Source organism: Cuculus canorus, chromosome 1 (genome assembly GCF_017976375.1).
Source record: "Cuculus canorus isolate bCucCan1 chromosome 1, bCucCan1.pri, whole genome shotgun sequence".
In the NCBI taxonomy this organism is placed as follows: Eukaryota; Metazoa; Chordata; class Aves; order Cuculiformes; family Cuculidae; genus Cuculus; species Cuculus canorus.
In genome coordinates this window covers 30,453,130-30,472,615 of record NC_071401.1, presented here as the reverse complement: position 1 = coordinate 30,472,615, position 19,486 = coordinate 30,453,130, and the positions used below count along the sequence as shown (strand labels likewise).

The 19,486-nt window shown below is 43.9% G+C and overlaps 1 protein-coding gene across 1 annotated transcript in view; it reads right to left on the bottom strand.

Moving 5' to 3' along the window:
* Window positions 1-19,486, bottom strand: part of RUBCNL (rubicon like autophagy enhancer) — a 32,843-nt gene extending 13,357 nt beyond the window's left edge. The window contains exons 1-9 of the mRNA XM_054054555.1: window positions 19,374-19,486; window positions 18,244-18,352; window positions 15,916-16,024; window positions 12,939-13,604; window positions 7,348-7,433; window positions 3,971-4,178; window positions 2,916-3,020; window positions 578-620; window positions 100-232 (exon numbers count right to left, since the gene is read on the bottom strand). Of these exons, the coding sequence (XP_053910530.1) occupies window positions 100-232; window positions 578-620; window positions 2,916-3,020; window positions 3,971-4,178; window positions 7,348-7,433; window positions 12,939-13,604; window positions 15,916-16,024; window positions 18,244-18,315 (1,422 nt within the window). The 5' untranslated portion in view covers window positions 18,316-18,352; window positions 19,374-19,486. The remainder of the gene's footprint in view (window positions 1-99; window positions 233-577; window positions 621-2,915; window positions 3,021-3,970; window positions 4,179-7,347; window positions 7,434-12,938; window positions 13,605-15,915; window positions 16,025-18,243; window positions 18,353-19,373) is intronic.

The following is a 19,486-nucleotide window of genomic DNA, read 5'->3' as shown; positions in this document are numbered from 1 at the left end:
TGCAGCTTCCCCCTTTCCCTAAGAGTGACACAGCTGCAGTGACACAACGATTATTTGGGGAACCAAATAAAGAGCCTCCTGTTTTCAGCTCAGACTCACTCTCTGCTTAGACGAGCTCAGGCAACCAGACAGCTGAACTGCAGGGTTTGTTTGCAACCAGTGTTTTCTGAAAGCTCTGCACAACTCCTGGGCTGTCGCTTCAGCAGAATTGCTGTCTGCTTCAAAAGACGATCTGAAAGTTAAGCAATACAGGCAAGTGAAAAACAGCAGCGTGTCATCAGCAGCTCTGCTGCCTCTTCTGCATCCCTGAAAGTGTTCTTCCATCCTTTCATTCCTATCCCACTGCTTTGATACACCCAAGCTCTCATAGAGCAACAGCCACCACCCTCAAGCAAGACTCCAGGACCAGAGAAGCACTCTGCTAAGCCAAGAGCCACAGACACTTGCTGTCAAGCAGCATTCCTTCTCCTTCCGTGGCAGGATCAAATTTACCACTCCCACACCTCTCCCCACCTCAGCCAGTTGAGCAGAAAAGGCAGTGCCATTGGGTTATTACAATAAAGATAGACAGCATTACCTTTCATCTGGGGTGACAGACAGATTTTCAAGGTCTTCAAGTTCTGCAGAAAAGAGAAAATTTTATCAGGCCTTTTAAGAAACAAATTTTCTGTTACTCAGCACTGTTTTAAATCTACCTTCTGCATTCACCACCCTTGAATCTTCACAACACCCTTGCCGGATGTGGGAAAAAAACCTCAGCCTTGGCTGTAAAATAGGCATAAGGAGTTTTATCTCCTCTGCAGATCTCACTGCAGTCACTGATGAGGAGTAGGATGCATAGCTGTTAGGGACTAGCAGCAGCAGCAGCCTCCCTTGAACAGCAGGAGAATCAATAAGGAGAGATCAAGTGCCTGCTAGTCCAGGCCCAGTCAGAAGGCACTAGACATAAATTATAATACGCAGAAACAATAGAGTGTACATTAATTTTTTGGACGCTGACAGATATTAGAGACACTGATTACAAACATGTCAACTAATGCTATAAGCAAATTTGTTAACAGGCAAGATAGATGGAATTGAAGCACGCTTTGTTATGTTTATACAAACAAAATACGCATACGTAGACAAGGTGTTCACGTTGGTAGCATTAGGTTTTGCCATGTGTATTGTTCAAGACATATGCTTCCCTATGCATACACGTCAAAATAACTCTTCTTCCTAGAAACGTAGTTTAGGGACCCGGTTCTTCATTTTTGGATTAGGGAAAGAGGAGGTGATAAAAATTGAATCTCTAAATCTGAAGGGAGCAATAAAATGCATTTGTTAACATGAAAACATAAGGTATAGGTTAAAGGCTGTTCAGGCTGCTTCTAAGGGTTTCTATTTCTGCATACGTAAAAAACAGAAGCTAACCAAAGAAGCTCAGAATGTACTGAAGAGAAGCAGAGCACTGGTAAGTAAAGGGGACAGAGACATTCTGCTCTAGTCCTGAAAGAGAGGGAGGGCTCCCTAAAACCTCATCAACCTCTTCAATTAGGAAACAATCGTATCATAAATTCTCAGACAATGCAGATATAGTTGGCTGAGGCTGTGCCAGTTTCACACTTTGCTCACGCACATTCATCAGGTTAATTATGTTAGACATAATTTCAGGCCAGGTATTGGGTTTGTGTGGCAATGTTTTAGTAGCAGGAGGGTTACAGGGGTGGCATCTGTGAGAAGCCAACACAAGCTTCCACCATATGCCAGCTGGCTCCAAGACAGACTCACCACCGGCCAAGGCTGAGGCCAGCGATGGTGGCAGCACCTCTGGGATAACAGATTTAAGAAGAGGGTGAAAAAGAACCTGCACAACTTCAGGTAGAAAGAGGAGTGAAAATAGGCGAAACAACTCTGCATACACCAAGGCTAGTGAAGAAGGAAAATGAGGATGTGCTCCACGTGCTGGAGCAGAGATTCTCCTGCAGCCTGTGATGAAGATCATGGTGAGGCAGGCTGTCCTCGTGCAGCCCACGGAATTAACGGTGGACTGAATATATACCTGCAGCCCATGAAGGGCCCTACACTGGAGCAAGTGGATGTGCCTGAAGAAGGCTGTGACCCCATTGGAAGCCCATGCTGGAGCAGGCTCCTAGCAGGACCTGTGGACTCATGGAGAGAGCAGCCCATGCTGGAGAAGGTTTGCTGAAAGGACTTGTGACCCTGTGGGTGACCCACACTGGAGCAGTTTGTGAAGAACTGCAGCCTGTGGGAAGGACTCCTATAGGAAAAGTTCATGCAGAACTGTCTCCTGCGGCAGAGATCCCACACTGGAACAGGGGAAGAGTGTGAGGAGTCCTCCTGAGGAGCAATGAGCAGCAGGGACAACGTGTGATGAACTGCCAGCAATCTCCATTTCTCATTCCCCTGTACTGCTGGGTCAGGAGAAACTGGGAGTGAATCCCAAAAAGGTATGGAGGAAAGTGTTTTAAGATCTTTTATTTCTTCTTCCCCTACTCCAATTTGAATGGTAAACTAATTTCCCCAAGTCGAGTCTGTTTTGCATGTGATGGTAATTAGTGAGTGACCTCCCCCTGTCCTTATCTCAACTCATGAAACTTTCATCATATTTTTTTCTCCCCTGTCCAGATCAGGATGGAAGTAATAGAACAGCTTAGTGAGCACCTGGCATCCAGCCAGGGTCAGTCCATCACACTCTCAAGCCAGCAAAGATATTCTTTTGTAGAAAGAAAAGCCCGCATCAGTCTGGTGTTTCTGCATGTGTTCTAATAAGGAGTCATGCATACATCATTCTTTCTATTTACTCATGTTATGTCTCATGCAATAACATCTACTAAGTCAAGATTTTCCAAACGATGCAATATATCCAGCTGAACAATGGAGCTGTTTCTACAATTATAATTTTAACTTCTTACCAATAATTACATATTCATCCTCTGAGTCACTGTGGCAATGAAATCGGGTAACCTCATGATGTGAGTGCAGATGCAATGGGGAGCTGAGAGGCAGCAGAGCACAGCCTGTCCAGAACAAGGACACCACCAGTTAAGCTTTTCCAGAATTTATGCAGTAGCTGCAATTGTATTTGTATTTTTCTTTGCTTACCAAAACTTTACTACACAGCCTGTATTTACAGAGCAATTTTATTTATTTATTTTTATGCACTCACACAAAAGCCTGCTCCTGAGAGTCTGTCATACAGCAGTTTCTTTGGAAGAGAAACATAGGAAAGAGAGCTTAGGAAGCTCCTAGAGACCAAACCAAAAAGTTTTATATTATTAGTGGTCTCTCCTCCTCTCAGATGCTACCACACCATTTTTTTTTCCGCAGAGGTCACATCATTTAGATTCCAGTCCTAAGTTCCATCACTAAGACACGTATTACTCAAGACATTAAAAATCTATTTAAAAAATGCATGTGCTAATTCAAGCATTATAGTGCCAGAAGCATTTATTATCTTGCTGCAAACTACATGTGAATGAACACTCTGGGCTGTTCCACTCAACTCAATTGTGTGGCCTGATCTGCAGACCGCAGAAGTAAGCACAGAAGGAAAGAACCAAGTTTCAAATCCTGCAAAAAAGAGATTTTAGCAAAGAGAAAAACAGCCAACTATAGACACGGTCTATGGAGAGTTGTGCTTGGCATGTGGCACTTCAACCTTACATTTTCTTCATGTATAAAAAAAATAATGTATTAATATTATCACTATTATTAATATTGTTGGTATTATTAGTATTATTAATATTATTAAAAAAACAGATATGTGAGCATTCAAAAGGAAGAAATTGACCCCTAGGGAAAACACTTGCAGCATAATGATACTCAGGGAACACAGCTCTTGAGAGACTAAAAGAAGGTAACAGAGGATTTAGTTCTAAGCAATGCTTAATCCATTTAGTATTTTCTTGCACAAAAATCAACAGCAAAGGCTGTCAGAAAAGGTTGCATTATAGACTAAGTAACTTGCCTTCATAACCACTGTCTGAAGAGGCAACAGAAGAATCAGACTTTTTCTCCCTGGGGTAAGCAGATAACTCTGAATCAGTGTGATAGCTGCCATCTGATCCACTTGTTTCCTCCACACTCCAGGACTCTGCTTGTTGGCTTAGGATATTACATTTCATTCTTTCTAGTGATGCTATAATCATATCTGCAACAAAGAAGTGCGCATTTTCCTGGACACAAGATTGGAGTCCTCATTAGTACACAGTATATTTGATAGTTACATAAGATGAAGTGAAATACGTATTTTTTACATGTACTTTTTCAACTCACAAAAATGTTAAGGTAATCTCAGCTTCCATTTAAACACCAAAAACAAACAAACAAAAAAAAACAACAAAAAAAAAACCCAAGGGCAATTCAGAGACAACTGTGAAAGGCAACTGCCCAGACAATTGTCTCACTGTCTCACTCCTAATCAAAACATGCAATTTACATTTATCTTACCCTTCTATTAGACAAAAAGAAACTTGATTACATGCCTAATTGATGAATATGTATATATTTTAGGGATGTAGTCTTCTAGTTACACTGCGTTATTTAGTATGCAAGTGTTAATCCATGTAACCTATTTAATCGGATTTAACTTCAAGTCAGCATGTACAAGAAGTTTTGCACACATGCTAACTTGGATGGGGCCAGAAGTAGAAAGTCTTGAAGGGACCGTAGATATTCAGGTGGTGGGTAGGACAGAAATTAACGAAATGCTTTTAATCTGGTAGGAGTTAAGGCAGTGAAGTTGAGAACAAGCAGCAAGACAGCTCACACGGTCAACTCAAGGCTGCATGGAAAGTCTGTGAGAACTTACTCAAGTGGGAACCTTGCTCCCCTGTGGTTCACCCTGTCTCCAAGAAGGTACCCATTTCAAAGCTTCACTGTAGCATTCTCCTGCCAGACAACCTCCCCACCATGGTGTCCCTTACCACCCTGCCTGTCTGAGTCACTCATTCTCCAGGAAAAGCGAACTGGAAGCACCACCTGCAGCACCAGAGACATCCAGACAAACCTGGGGCTCCCCTGCCAGCTGTATCCCTTGCTTCCTTTGGTCTAACAGAGCACCCCACCTGAGCTACTGGTGGCCTAGGCACAGCTTTCCACACTCAGTCCAAAAGAGAATGCATCGTGGCAAGATAGGTGCACTCAGGTGCATGGATGGAAACCCAGAGATGCCCAGGATACTCTCCTCCTCTCTCCTCAATGGCACATACTTGCATTGTGCAAAGCTAAACCTCCATCTAAAAGGCGACAGCAGTATCTAAGGCGAGAGATTCTGAGAGCAGAATAATTAAAGTTTTATATAAAACTTTATAAACTTATAAAATTTTATAAGTTTTATAAAATGAGCCTTATGCTCAGAAAACCATACCACTCAATGTCAGTATTCGTGATGTCCCCTACATGGAAGCATGAAGACATCAGTGTTTAAATCTCAAGGAGCATGTCAGACATCACTGCTTTCTTATCATCTGCAGCCAAATGCATTTTGAAGAGATTTATCTCAACATTAGATAGAGCCCACAAGTCCCTGTAGTTCTTTGAAGACACTTATCTTTTTCCTAACACTGATTAACATCCCTTGCTTGGTGTACAATTCCTCCAGAGATAACTTTCAGTGAACCTCAGGACACGCTATTAGCAAATGAAAGAATTACACCTTTTTTTCCTTTTGGGAGGTAAAGACAGCGCCTCCTTTGAAGATTCAAAGAGACTGTGCACCCTAAGTTAGTGGCACAGCACAGCACATCAGAAAGTCCTCCTGAAATAAGCAATTATGTGTGTATCAGAGCTGCGTTGCAAAAGAAGTAACAGGATACAGGCACTCCTGTACTAAGCATGACTATCAGCTTTCAAATCTGCCTCCTGCTAGCTCATCACCCTAGGAAGCGGCCCCAGCTCAGTGGTGACACATCAACCTCATTTCTCTTCCCTCTCATCCGCATCAGTGGAAAGTCCCTCTAGATCATCTGCCCCATCTCCTTCCTGGCACACGACTACAACTCTCAGGTTTGCTGACACCACATGCACCTTAATTTTCAGCCTTCTAAATTTCAAAGAGATTATTTCACAACATAAAAGTATTTTGGTTTTTGTGGTTTGGGGTTTTTTGTTTGTTTTTCTTTTATTGTGAGAGTCACTCACAATAGACTGAGCTCTTGCTATCTTTCAACCAGTTAATGACACCAGCCCCCAGTCATCTGCACAGGAGAAGTAGCTGATGCTGTCTGGACTCGCTTCAATGGTTCTCAGACCAGTTTCTAATCCAGGTATCTAATCACTGGTGTCCTGGAGAGAAAAGGCAAATTACTTTGGTTTTGATTCCCACATTACAGACAGAGAAACACCATCTCCTTTCTAAAACACCTTTCACAAAAAAAAGCAACATGACAAGCTGCTTCACAAGTTTGTTGGGGTTTGGCTTGTGATGTATTGGGTGGAGTTAGGTTTTACTTTGGTTTGGTTTATTTTTATTTTGAATTCTCCTTAGGGACAGAGCTTTGAATCAAATGCAGAACTGGCCACTCCAGTAAAACCAGTGCAGTGGACAAAGATTACCTGTCAGAACCAGGATGTGGGACCACATGCACATCCATAGTATAGCAAAAAGAAAAAAAAAATTGCCTTTTCTAGGCACGTTTTTGAAGCTCTTTTGTATTAAATCCTACTCGTTCCAATAAGTAATTGGAACATTTTAGAACATTACCCCCTCTTTTCCAATTGTTAGAAGATATGAATATCTAGCACAGTTATGGGTGGCAGCATTACCTTCTCATCTTTCTCTCTGTTCATAAGCTCAAATAGGCTGTGTATCAGGCAACATACCTAAGACGGTTTGGGCTCCTTACATGAATTAGAAACCATGAGAAACTGCTTAAATTACTGCAGATGTTACAGTTACTGTGCTTGTTATTAATATTGTAATTCTCTTACAGCTATCTCAAGTGCTCATCGTAGGCACACACAAAAAACCCCACCAACCTCTCCCTATCTCCTGATAGTAAAAGCATGAACTAAATCTAATTCATATGCACACAGATGCAATAAATTTTATGTAACTTCAAAGTTACTGTAATAATCTTGAAGTTTGGTCTCAAGCAATGGGTGGGAAAATGGACATAAAAAGCAGAAATTAAAATAATTAATGGATTAAGAATAAAAATAAAGAAATAGACATTTTAGGTTTGTAAGTTCACACACAAAGGGGAACAAGAGGGGAAATACAGCACTTGTAAAGATTAGTCCATCTTATCAGAAAGTTCTGTTATTGAGAAATTCCTTCTGCTATCTGGTTTCATTGCTATAAAATGGAAAAAACATTATGACGATAATCTGTGTTGTCCTCACCTTTTCCACATCTTCTGGAAGCATGCGGATATCCTGCAATGAGCGATTCAAGGGTATAGCACTTATGTTCAAAGGAGAAGCAGAACCTGTAGGTATAACAAGAATTTTTATTAGTTAGTTCTTTCTATACAGCTCCAAGGATACATGCAGGGTGACTTCCAGAAAACAAAGCAAACTCTCCTTCCCAAAACTGAACACCACTGACACTAGAAGTTGTGCTGGAAGTTAAGGAGGAGGAGACAGAAATGTGAGGAACATCTTGGCATCTGAACTACCATGACAACCTGAAGCATAAGTATCAACTACCAAGGAAATACAGTTTAAATGTCCTGTGGTGACAGCACCACTGGGAACAGCCAGGGACAGAACCTTAGGCTGAGATTACAGAGACAGTGCAGTTTCTGACACAGCCAACATTGCTCTCTGCTCACTCACAGTAGCTGGAGGAAAAAGAAATCAGTGTTGTCTGGACAAGTCGAGAGATGGATGAGCTTCAGATTCCCTGATTCACCACTGGTAATTGTGCGACTACAGCAAACTTGGAAAAAACTTGGCCATTATGTTTACATACCTCGAGGAAATCTCCCTCCTGTTTCCAAATGATACCTATACTGCACAGTAATATGTGCAATATGGGGCAGACACATTAGCTGCAGTACTCTGTGCTTTCCAGAATAGCAGCTCCGTTTTCCTGGCATTCACTGATGAGTGTGATGAGCAAGTGAAATATCTCTTTTTCTTGTTAAGAATTTTCACTACGCAGCAGAGCTTGCATCTGGTTTTCTATAGATGTACCATGATTTTTTTTTTTTATATATATAAATATTATATATATACTGTCACAATCTTCTTTCCCAGAAAACTGAAGGTGTAAGATCATGCCTTCATGCTTTGTTTTCAAAGCACTCACAAACACCACAAGAAATTTGCTGGATAGATGACAGGGATTATATATACAGAACCGCAGAGCAGTTTTGGTTGGAAAAGAACTTTAAGATTATTAAGTCCACTCCAGCCCTGCTAAGCCTGGCACTAGACCATGTCCCCAAGTAGGATATCTACTAGTCTTTTAAGCATCTCCAGAAATGGTGATCCAACCACCTCCCTGAGTAGCATTTTCCAGTGCTTGTCAACCCTTTCAGTAAAGGAATTCCTCCTAACGTTCAACCTATACCTACTTCTCTTGCACATACGGAGGCTACTTCCCCTTGTCCTGTCAGTAGCTATCAGGGAGAGGAGACGAATCTCCACCTCACTACAACATCCTTTCAGGTAGTTGTAGAGAGCGACAAGGTCTCACTCCAGTCTTCTCCAAACTAAACAATCCCAGCTCCCACAGCTGCTCCTCATAAGGCTTGTGCTTTCAACCCTTCACCAGCTTCGTTGCCCTTCTCTGGGCAGGCTGCAGCTTCTCGATGTCTTTCTTGTAGTGAGGAGCCCAAAACTGAACACAGTATTTGAGGTGTAGCCTCACCAGCACCAAATACGGGAAAAGGATTGCTTCCTTAATCCTGCTGGCCACACCATTTCTGATGCAGGCCAGGATGCTGCTGGCCTTCTTGGCCACCTGGGCACACCTGGGTTCATGTTCAGTCAACCAGCAACCAGCAACCAAGGTCCTTCTCCTCCAGGCAGCTCTCCAGCCACTTCTCTCCAAGCCTGTACCAATGCATGGGGTTGTTGTGACCCAAGAGCAGGACCCAGCACTTGGCCTTGTTGAACCTCATGCTACTGGCCTCAAACCATTGATCCAACCTGTCCAGGTGCCTCTGTAGAGCCTGCCAACTTTCAGGCAGATCAACACTCCCACCCAACTTAATATCATCTGCAAACTTACTGAGGGCGCACTCAATTCCTTCAGCCACATCATTGATAAAAGATATTAAACACAACTGACCCAGTACTGAGCTCTGGGGAACACCACTTGTGACTGGCCACCAGCTGGATTTAACTCCATTCACCACAACCCTTTGTGGATGGCCATCCAGCCAGTGTTTCACCCAGTATACCCATTCAAGCCATGAGCTGCCAGCTTCTGTACGAGAATGCTGTGTGAGGCCGTGTCAAAGGCCTTACTGAAATCCAGGTAGGCAATGTCCACAGTCTCTCCCTCATCCACTAGGCAGGTCACCTGGTCACAGAAGGAGACCAAGTTAGTCAAAGCAGGACACGCCCTTCCTGAACCCATGCTCACTGGGCCTGATTGCCTGGTTGCTCTACATGTGCAGCGTGTCTGTGGATGTACACACCAATGAGATATGAAAGGAGATTCATATCTATTTTTTGTACACTTACTGGTGTTTGTTTACTACATCTACTTTGACCTTACATGCAATTACTGTTTCACTGTGGTGATGTACACAGGATAAAACATTTCTAAGTACTAGGACCACGAATATGAAAATAATTTATGAAAACTTTTTTTCCCAGCTAAAAAGCACTCTCAGGTCTAGTTTAGTTTCTTGATAGCACCTTATTTACAGAAAGCACGTTACACTTCCCTCGAGCATAGCAAGACAGATGTAGTAGTTTTGTACAGAATATATCTCCATTGCGTACACTATGGAAGAAAAATGGAAAGGCTGAGGATCTGACTTTTCAAAACAAATAATTACCAAATTAGGTCATTTTCATAGAATCACAGAAAGCTTTGAGTTGGAAGGGACCTTAAAGATCTTCTAATTCCAACCCCCCTGCCATGGGCAGGAACACCTCCCACGAGATCAAGCTGCCCAAGGCCAAATCCAACCTGGCCTTTAACACTTCCAGGAATGGGGTAGCCATGACTTCTCTGGGCAACCTGTTCCAGCGCCTCACCATCCCCATTGTGAAGAATTTCCTCTTTAAGTCTAGGCTAAATCTGCCCCTCTCCAATTTATACCCACTCGCCCTAGTCCTGTCACTACATGCCTTTGCAAAAAGCCCCTCTCCAGCTTTCCTGTAGCCCCTTTCAGGTACTGGAAGGTAGCTGTAAGGTCTTTCATCCCTATCTGACGATTCATCTTGCCAGATCAGCAGTGTGTGGGGCGCACACGTTAAGTGCTTGATAAAAGCCTATATTCTCATCACTTAAGATCACAAAAACTACTCCCTGAACTAAGAATAAGCAGAATTAAGGAAATGGGAAAATTATTTCTCTTTAAAATACAAGATGCAATTAATTTTAAACATCATTTTGAAATCTCATGGGAGCTCTCTTTTGCTTACCTCTTGCAACCCACTAGCATCTTTACATAAATATATATAATACGAAGTGGGAAGGAGCCCAGCGCATCCAACAATAGGCTGCACCTCTGGGTCTGACACAAAAAATTCCTGAGGACTGTTTCCTGGAGGATGCTGGGGCTGGAGAAAGAGCCTCTCAAAAGCCACAGAGAGAAGCAACTGATGCAGTCACAAGGCTGAAAGCAAGAACAAGCCCTGTGAACTGCCAGTGACACACCAGCCACAATAAAGCCCTCAGAAAACACCAATAGAGCCTCTTCATTAACAATGATGGAACCTTTTCAGAAGAAGGTTGCATGAGGCCACCAGAGAATTGCCCTTAGAAGTATGCACAAGACCTAGAAAGAGTCTCACAGGACAGGCAGAAAACCCCACTGAAAAAATGTTATATCTGAGTAAAAAAAAAAAATGTATTCTCATTTAAGTCATCATGCCATTTTTTAATGTCTTGTGCATCCCTCACCAATTCTCCTGCAAGAGACAACAATGAGAAATGACCACCTCCAAGATAGCAATGAAAAGGATGGCAAGCCAGGAGAGGCTCTTGTGTAATCCCTGCCTTCAAAAGGGGCATTTTATTTCTTCTTCTTCCGTTTGCCATTTGTTTTTCCTGCCCTCACAGTCCTGCACAACACAGAGGAGAATGAGACCTCACTCCTACTGCCCCACGCTACCCAGCAGAGAGTTAAATGGCTAGAAGCAAGAACAAACGATAAAATGTAGAAGTTTTCACTTTGTACAGAACAGACCCTGGTTTAGCGCAGAGTCCACTACATAGCACAGAGTCTAACAGGATCCCAGCTCCAAGGAGAAGTAAAATCAAAGACACTGTTTCGTCAGTCACTTGGCTGCTCCATTCCTCCGATTGCTTTCTGAAGAGCCAGCAGCATTACTGATTCAACATAAGCTTGTGACACATCTTACTCGTGCCAGAAGATCGAGTCACACACAATTTATTTGTTCTTACACACGTGCCTTGCGGTCTCTGCTGACACTGAGAGCCTGGGCTGTGTTTTCCACAGCAAACTACCCAAACCTGCGCAACTGGTCCCAGCCACCTCCAACCACAGTTTCCTTCTCCCTGTCGGGCACCTCTCAAATACATCGGGCCAACAAAACACCTGGCAGAAGGAAACAACCATAATTGTCACCATACTAACTGTTGACAACATCCTACCCCAGATGGCAGGATTATGACTGTTAAAAGCTCCCAGCCCTGCAACAGTATGTGCCTATTTAAGAGCTCTCTGCTGACCTGAGGCTTTGGAGAGGTTCTGGGTGAAGAGCTTGGAAGCATCAGAGCTTGGAAGCAGAGCTCAACGGAGTGACCAAAGGAGAAGGAAAAAAAAGAAAACCACCAGCCTTTGCCATTTTTACTGGGGCTCAGTATACAGTAAGAATAAGCCCTTACATATTGATAAAATCAAAAAGCTTCATCTCACTGTAAACAGCAAAGGTTGTTCATATCACTGTTAGCTGTTAAACACTAAGGGAATGTTCCGCTGTCCCAGCAGAGGGGCAGGGGCTCTGGCCCACAGCCCAGGAAGGCCAGTACACCTCATGGAGGTACACACAGCCCCGTGACCACACCAGTCACTGCCAGCTGTCTTCAGGGTGCCGAGCTGAACAGGCCCTTGCCTGCAGCCATGGGCTGCCCTGAGCCCTCGCACCACTGCTGCAACAGGGGAGGCACCCTTTGCTAGCAACCCTCTGCCTGCATCTCTTCACAGATCACAGGCACGGCATTCATATGGTCAGAAACTGGAGAGTGGTCAGAAGATCCTGGTGGGCCTATACTTAGATAGTGGGTGCACTCGGGAAGAGCAAAACCAGTCCTACTCTAGCACGAGCCACTTCAGTTATAATGAGAATGGATGTTAATGCCCTGCATCCAAAATCCCAGAATGAAAGAATTCCCTTTCCTGCAGCTCACATCAAACAAAAGGAGCTTTCCTAGGGAGCCCACATCAATGAATGACCCAAAACTACGCTACCTGCTTTCAGGAGAAGGATAATGGTGAAGACAAGACAAAGATGGTGTAAGCCTCATCCAACTCTATATTGCTCACAGATCAGCTATTTTTACATTTTACTAAAGGCTGCATGTTACAGAAGCATTTCTGTGTCATGAGAGACCACAACTGCAAGCATGAGTGTGTCTCCTGTTCCAAGACCAACACTTTGGTCCTCCCTCACTTTTAAGCTCTCTCTTTCTCCCTTCTCTCCCGTTCAGAATTGATAGCATTTGTCTAATTTGCAATCACCATAAACAAGGTCCATTTCAATTACAGTTGTACTTCCTAGCACAGAAATCCTTAAAAAAAAAAAAAAGAAAAGAAAAAAAAAAAGAGGACCTGTAAAGTTACCTGTTCGATTGACTGGCTCCGACTGGGAAAGTGCGCTGGAAGAATTGCTGTCATTGATGCTGACCGGTGAAGGCTCCAAAGCTTCAGGGTATTTCAAAAGATCTGCTGGCTTACCAGCAGCTGAATCAGGAAGAAACCTTGTGAAAGTCAAGTCTCGCTCAGGGGAGGGATAACGTTCTTTTCCAGAATGCACAACAGCTGATGTGACAGTGGCTCCTGTTAATGTCACCTGGGTAAAGCAGTCCCGCTTCAGTGGGGACATGTCCGAAAAAGTGCAACCATTCGAGGAGGAAGCAGCAGGATCCCCTTTAGGGTAATGGGGAGAAAAAGTATCCAGTGAAGGTTTAGAGGAATCGCAGCACATGTTGTCCCAACATGCCCGATGCCTTGTAAACCGAACATCTGTTTGTGTACAGGCAGTACTGTGATGTGCAGAATCGCCATCGCTGTCATCATGGCTATCGCCATCACTGCTTCCTTCCCACCGTTCCATGTCACTGTCCAGATGCTCAGCTCCCTGCATTGTGGTCTGCTCCACCACTAAAGACGGCTTCAAACCAGATGCATTTAAAACAGATACAAGAATATCTTTGATAGCTTCGGCACTGTTAGGATATGATCCAAAACTTCCAGCATGTCCAATCACTGCTGGCCTTGAGTACTCATCTGCTCAGAAGGGGTAAGAAAATGAGAGGTTAGGAAACAATCCTAAAAAAAAAATAAAAATTAAAACTTTAATTTACAACACAAATAAAATGCACATTATTTTTAACATGCACATGTGAGAAGAAAGGGAAGAACTGAATTCATGCATCACTCTCTGCTGCCTCTTCTTGAAAGAAAGGTCTTGCTTTCTGCAGTCAGGAAGCAATTTTGTCATTGATAAGGCTAGGTAATAAACCAACAGTAAAGTATGCTGCTGCTAGCCAAACACAATAGGTTCAGACTTTAATGGTGACCAATTGTCAGCATGCTTGAAAGCATCACTGTTCTACAAAACTGAATGAGGTACAGTTACTGTTATAGAGACTGGTTCTATTGCCCTTAAAAGAGAAGGTCACATTATAGCAAAACGTATGGAGAATCAATACAGCAGGAAGAAAAAAAAAACATACACTTTGTAATAAAAGGTCACAAGCTTGTGTGTTTCGGTTCAGTCAGACACTCCACCTCATGTGGAAAAGGCTGAGGTAACTTTTAGCCCATTATTCATAAGGGTGTCGACATTTAAGTGAACCCATAAAGAAAATCAGCTCTGCCACAGTGAGCTCATTAGAATGCCTCTGAAGGAATCAAAAGCACTGCCTACCAAGATCCTGCATGACCCACTGCAAAAATAGAGTTCGATCGAAAAATGAGAAAACTGCTTTTAATGGTGAACATGACAACATTAGTGTGATGCAGAAGTGGCATACTGCAACCAGTAGCTATTCGAGAATTAATTGAAGTCCTGTACCTTGAAAAAAAGCCTCACAGGAACTGCTGTCACCCAAGCAATGGAGAGATATACAAAGTCTGTGTTCAAGAAGAAACTAACAACCACATTTTGACAACCAAGTTAACAACTGTATCATTTGGGGAAGATAAGTTGGTCGTAAAATGCTAAGAATAGACACAAGAAGATTCATTTCCAGGGCAAAGAACTCTTAGTTAAGACGACCAGGAATGTTAAACACTACTGGTGAAAAAAGCAGCAAGTTTTGCAGACTTTGCCCAGAAGTTGCTCTCCTTGGACATATCTCACTAGAAAACAGTAAACCTTTCCACGGGTCACTCACCTGGAAGCCGCTCAAAGCTTCATGATAAGAAAGTTTACTAATAAAGGAATCAGAACAAAAACAAACACCCCTACATACTTTGGAAAAGCAAGCCTATAAAGAGCAGTCCTCATTACAGGAAAGCCGAAAAAGTTAGTAAGAACATCACATAAGTTACACTGCAAGGGCTGCTAGCAATACTGTAAAGCCAAGTCAAAACTAGATGAAGAGTTCATTGGTAATTGGGACCAGCCACCCACCATTTATCAGGACAAAATCCTTGTGCACATTTTACTGTCTGCACTTGCAAAGAAACACCATGCAAACATAGCCAGCCATGGCAGTGTAAGGGCAGGAATAGACAAATGAAAGGTAGCTGACTTTTAAGCAAATATCCTTAGGTTTTTCAGCAAAAGAAAGCAATTTTAGTAACCACTGACACTTCAATTGCACAGGTATATCTCAATCTGGGCTGAAAACAGCATCTTTTCTGGGCAAAACAAAACATTTAGTCTTAGTGTCTTCAACTCTTCTGCTCTGCTCTTCTATTGCAAAGCCTATCCCAACAACCTTTTCCTTCTCTCTCATCCGGCAGCTCCGCTACACCAGCGTCATAGAGCATCTCTAGCACTAATCTTATGTATGCTGACTTACTTTGCTAAATATTTCTTCTTAATGGATTGCAAGAGAAAAAAATAACAAGTTGTAAAAAATTCATGCTTCTGCTTTGTCAAGCTTTAACAAAGAAAACCAACACAAAACCAAAAAAATATTCCCCAAACCAAACCAAAATCCACATTTTAAGCTACTACCAGAAATCGGTTAGTTCAAATAAAACAAAACAAAAAGAACTCAAGCTCAGTTTTGCAACGAATACTCATGTGAGTAATTAGGGTAATCTGTTAAAATCCGAGAAACTATTTCTTGAATGAACAAGGAGTTAATCTGCCAAGAATCATCTGAATAGTTCAAGTATTTTACTCCTCAGGCACTCAAATGCCACCATAACCAAAATGGCCGAACTACCATTTAGAAGGAAAAAACTTCACACTAAGTGTAATATACTTTGATGTCATCCCATCTTCAAAGCCAATAAGCAAGGTTCTCTCTCCAACCAGACTACGCTTGTTTAGTACACACAATCATTGACAGCTTTTGCTAACACTACAAGGACCAGCAAAGTTCCCCAGAGGGAAGCATTTCAGAACAAATCAGCATACCTGAGAGAACGGAGATTTGAGGTGTCGGAGCAAGGCAGCTAATCCTCACTGAAGGATTTGAAGAATACACTGACTCGGTGAAAGCCACCTTTAGGTTTTCACGGCTTAACTAGAACAAGAACGCACAGGCAGACAATTTGGTTACAAGACAACAGTACTCTGGTAATGATACCCTCAGTCTCACGGTCATCCCAGAAGAACACTGTGCTATGGCCTGCCAGTAGTCACCTATCCACTGCCTATGGGCCTGGTTGTCTGAAAATCTCCCCAGAAGTCACCATCTTAAGAGCACTGGCATCTCGACTCTGCAACTAGCATTTCACTGTAGAAGGCAGGTGACCAAAGAAACTCTCCACAGCAGGAGAATTAAACACATGCATAAGGCATAAACAAGACAAAAAGCTGAATCACGTGTCTATATATCTGTCAAAACAGCTGCGATGAAGTGTAAAAGAATTGAAGAAACCACCAATCTGTTCTGTTCCTGGAAGCACAGGACTGTTTAGATGTACACAAGCTATGAACTAAATCTGAGGCCTCGACTCCACAAGTACCTGATGCATGTGCTCGTTGATCTCCCAGCTATATTGACTGGGAGTAAGCATGGTCACATAATCACATTGGCCTAATTTGATAGGATGTCGCACACAGGGTTCACGTCAGCAATGTGGTTGGCCCAGAATAAAGTAAGGAGCAGCACAAATAGATAACAATTGACCTGGCATACAGCCTGCCAGCATAAGCTGACAAAAATTTGGAATGCATTTGAACTGACCGAGCACGTTCATCCCAGAACAGACTTTTGCTTTGTGTAGTCATGCCGCTTCCAATTTGGTATTTTGAACTCCAAAGCCAGATTTACCATATTGTAAAACCAGAGCTAAGGTGAACCAGGGCAAACAGTCTAGTGCAGATACCAAGGGTCCAATTCCAGCAAGGAAGCAAGATACACTCAGGACAGACAGCAAAACAACAGGTCTCCTCCCCAAGCTCACGAATTCCTCGTGAGGGTCAGGCTTTGTCTCCCACCCCTGTCCACAGCCTCAAGTATTTCATGGACCTACAGAGCACATCACAGAAACCAGGGAAATCAAAGGGCTGCCTTGCTCTCATGGGCGCATCACTGAAAGGCACTCAACCACGGTGTATTTTGTGCCATGTAATTCTCCACAAAGAAGTATCCCCAGGATGCCTCTCACCTTCCCCTGAAACCATCATCCCATACAATGAGGAAGGAGTTAAAAGGTGGGCTGTCCTGTCACCCTGTGCTGACCTCCACACATTACCCACAAGCTCCTCTGGAAGGGTGAGGTGACTCACGGAGCAGATGTAGGCTAGATATCCTTTCAGACTCAGGGAAAGCAGAAGAAATTAAAACCCACAAAGAATTTCCCTTTTAACTGGAGAATATTTCAGGCCAAAAATATAGCAGTATGCTGAATTTCAAATATTTACTGTTTGACTATGTCAGTGCTTAGAAAAACACATCTGATAGTGCTTTTTTTTTCCCTTCTGCACTAATGTAGAGAAACTACTGTGAGGGCAGTCCTTATATATCTACCATAGTGTCAGCATTACTGGGTAGAGTCGTTCTTACAGGAACTCATTTTTATTAATTACTGTAATTATATTTTTTAACAGCAATTAACAAACTGTAGCTCTTAAGATGGAAGTATCATAACTGCCTGACACCAGAGTGAACAATAAGAACACAAGTGTAAATATTAAGAGTGCTAAGTTTTAAGGTTTTATCTTTCTTTAAACAACCTTCCTATCTCTTTGATCTGATCAGAAGAAACTGGTGTTCTGCAAATTCAGATAAAAGACTTCCATTTAATTTCAAGATGTTATGATTTCAACCATACCACAGACTAGGAACAGGCTCCTTTAGTATTTAACTATCAAACTGAAGAAAACTAAAAAAGGAGCAATTAAAAAGCACTTATAAGGAAACATGAGTGATCCTACTGGAAGGCATCCCGCCCATCCATCAAGTTGGAACTAGATGATCGTTAACGTCGCTTCTGACCCAAACCTTTCTATGATTCTATCAAATATAACAACAGAGGCTCATGAAGAGCACCACAACATGCTGCCGCGACCAATAAAACCCACTGAAAGTCTGACAGCTTTCACAGCATTCATGAATCAGCCCCCTCCCCAACACTGGGACTGCATTTACAAAATTAACTCTGTAGCGAAACCGCCAGCATTTAAAAACACAATATTTACCACAACCACTGATAACTAAAAGCTGGGGTTTTTTTGGAAACTGTCTCCCTAGCTAAGGAAAGCACTGAGCCAACACTTGGATCCTTCCCTGCTCACCTGCTTGGAACGGGGGTGCCCGAAGGCTCCTGTTGCGCTGCAGCTGGCCAGAGCTACTGCATGGAGAGACATGATGGGAAAACGTTCATTTTTTGTTGCCGTTAAGTGCCTGGAAGCAATAAAGAAAGAATTACAATCACTACCACGTTAAACACAGCTCCTCACGGTGTTTTGCAGACTCCACATTTAATATTCTCAACTGTTTTCGGTCTTGACCTCGCATCCTGGACGTAAGGAAGAATTTCTGTAGACATAAGGAAGAATTTCTTCACCATGAGAGTGGTGAGGCACTGGCACAGGTTGCCCCAGGAAAGCTACGGATGTCCCATCCCTGGAGGCGTTCAAGGCCAGGCTGGATGAGGCCTTGGACAGCCTGGTCTGGTGGGATGTCCCTGCCCATGGCAGGGGGGCTGGAACTGGATGATCTTTAAGGTCCCTTCCAACCCGAACTAGCCTATGATTCTATGATCCTTATGCGTTTGCTCTTCAGCAAACGCAGCAATAACGAAAAACGATGCTAGAAAGAGCCTTGTTTAGAGAATTCATTGAAAACAACACCACGGGAACGCCTACCGGAGGCACAGGAGCAGTTTATGTCCCCGCTGTACCCGCATCTCACTGTACGAGGAGGGACAGAGCGAGCGGACACGGCGGCACCGGAGCCCCCGCGCAGAGATGCTGCTCCGGTGCCGAGAGGGGAAAGTCACGGCGGGGAAGCAATCCCGGCGTTCTCCTGCCTGCACGGCACTGGCGAACCCCGCAGCCCTCCACACGGCACAGCCGGGGCTGCCGGGCGGCTTTAACGCGGAGAGAGGCACCGCACCGAGACACGGCACCGCACCGAGCGATCCCACGGTACTGAGCCGCGCCGAACCGAACCATCGCATCCCACCGCGCCGAACCGAGCCATCGCACCCCACCGCGCCGAACCGAACCATCGCACCCCACCGCGCCGAACCGAACCATCGCACCCCACCGCGCCGAACCGAACAATCGCATCCCACCGCGCTGCACCCAGCCATCCCATCCCACCGCACCAAACAGAACTACCCCACCGCACCATCCAACTGCACCACCGAACCGAACCGCCCCACTGGCGAGCCCCAGTCGCTGGGTCCCGCTCTGCGCACCTGCCGCCGCTCCGCCTGACTCCCGCGGTGGACGAGCAGCTCTGCCGCCCGCCGGGGCTCAGCGCGGTGCCGTCCCCTCCAGAGCTCCGCCCCGGGCAGGCACCGCCCGCGGG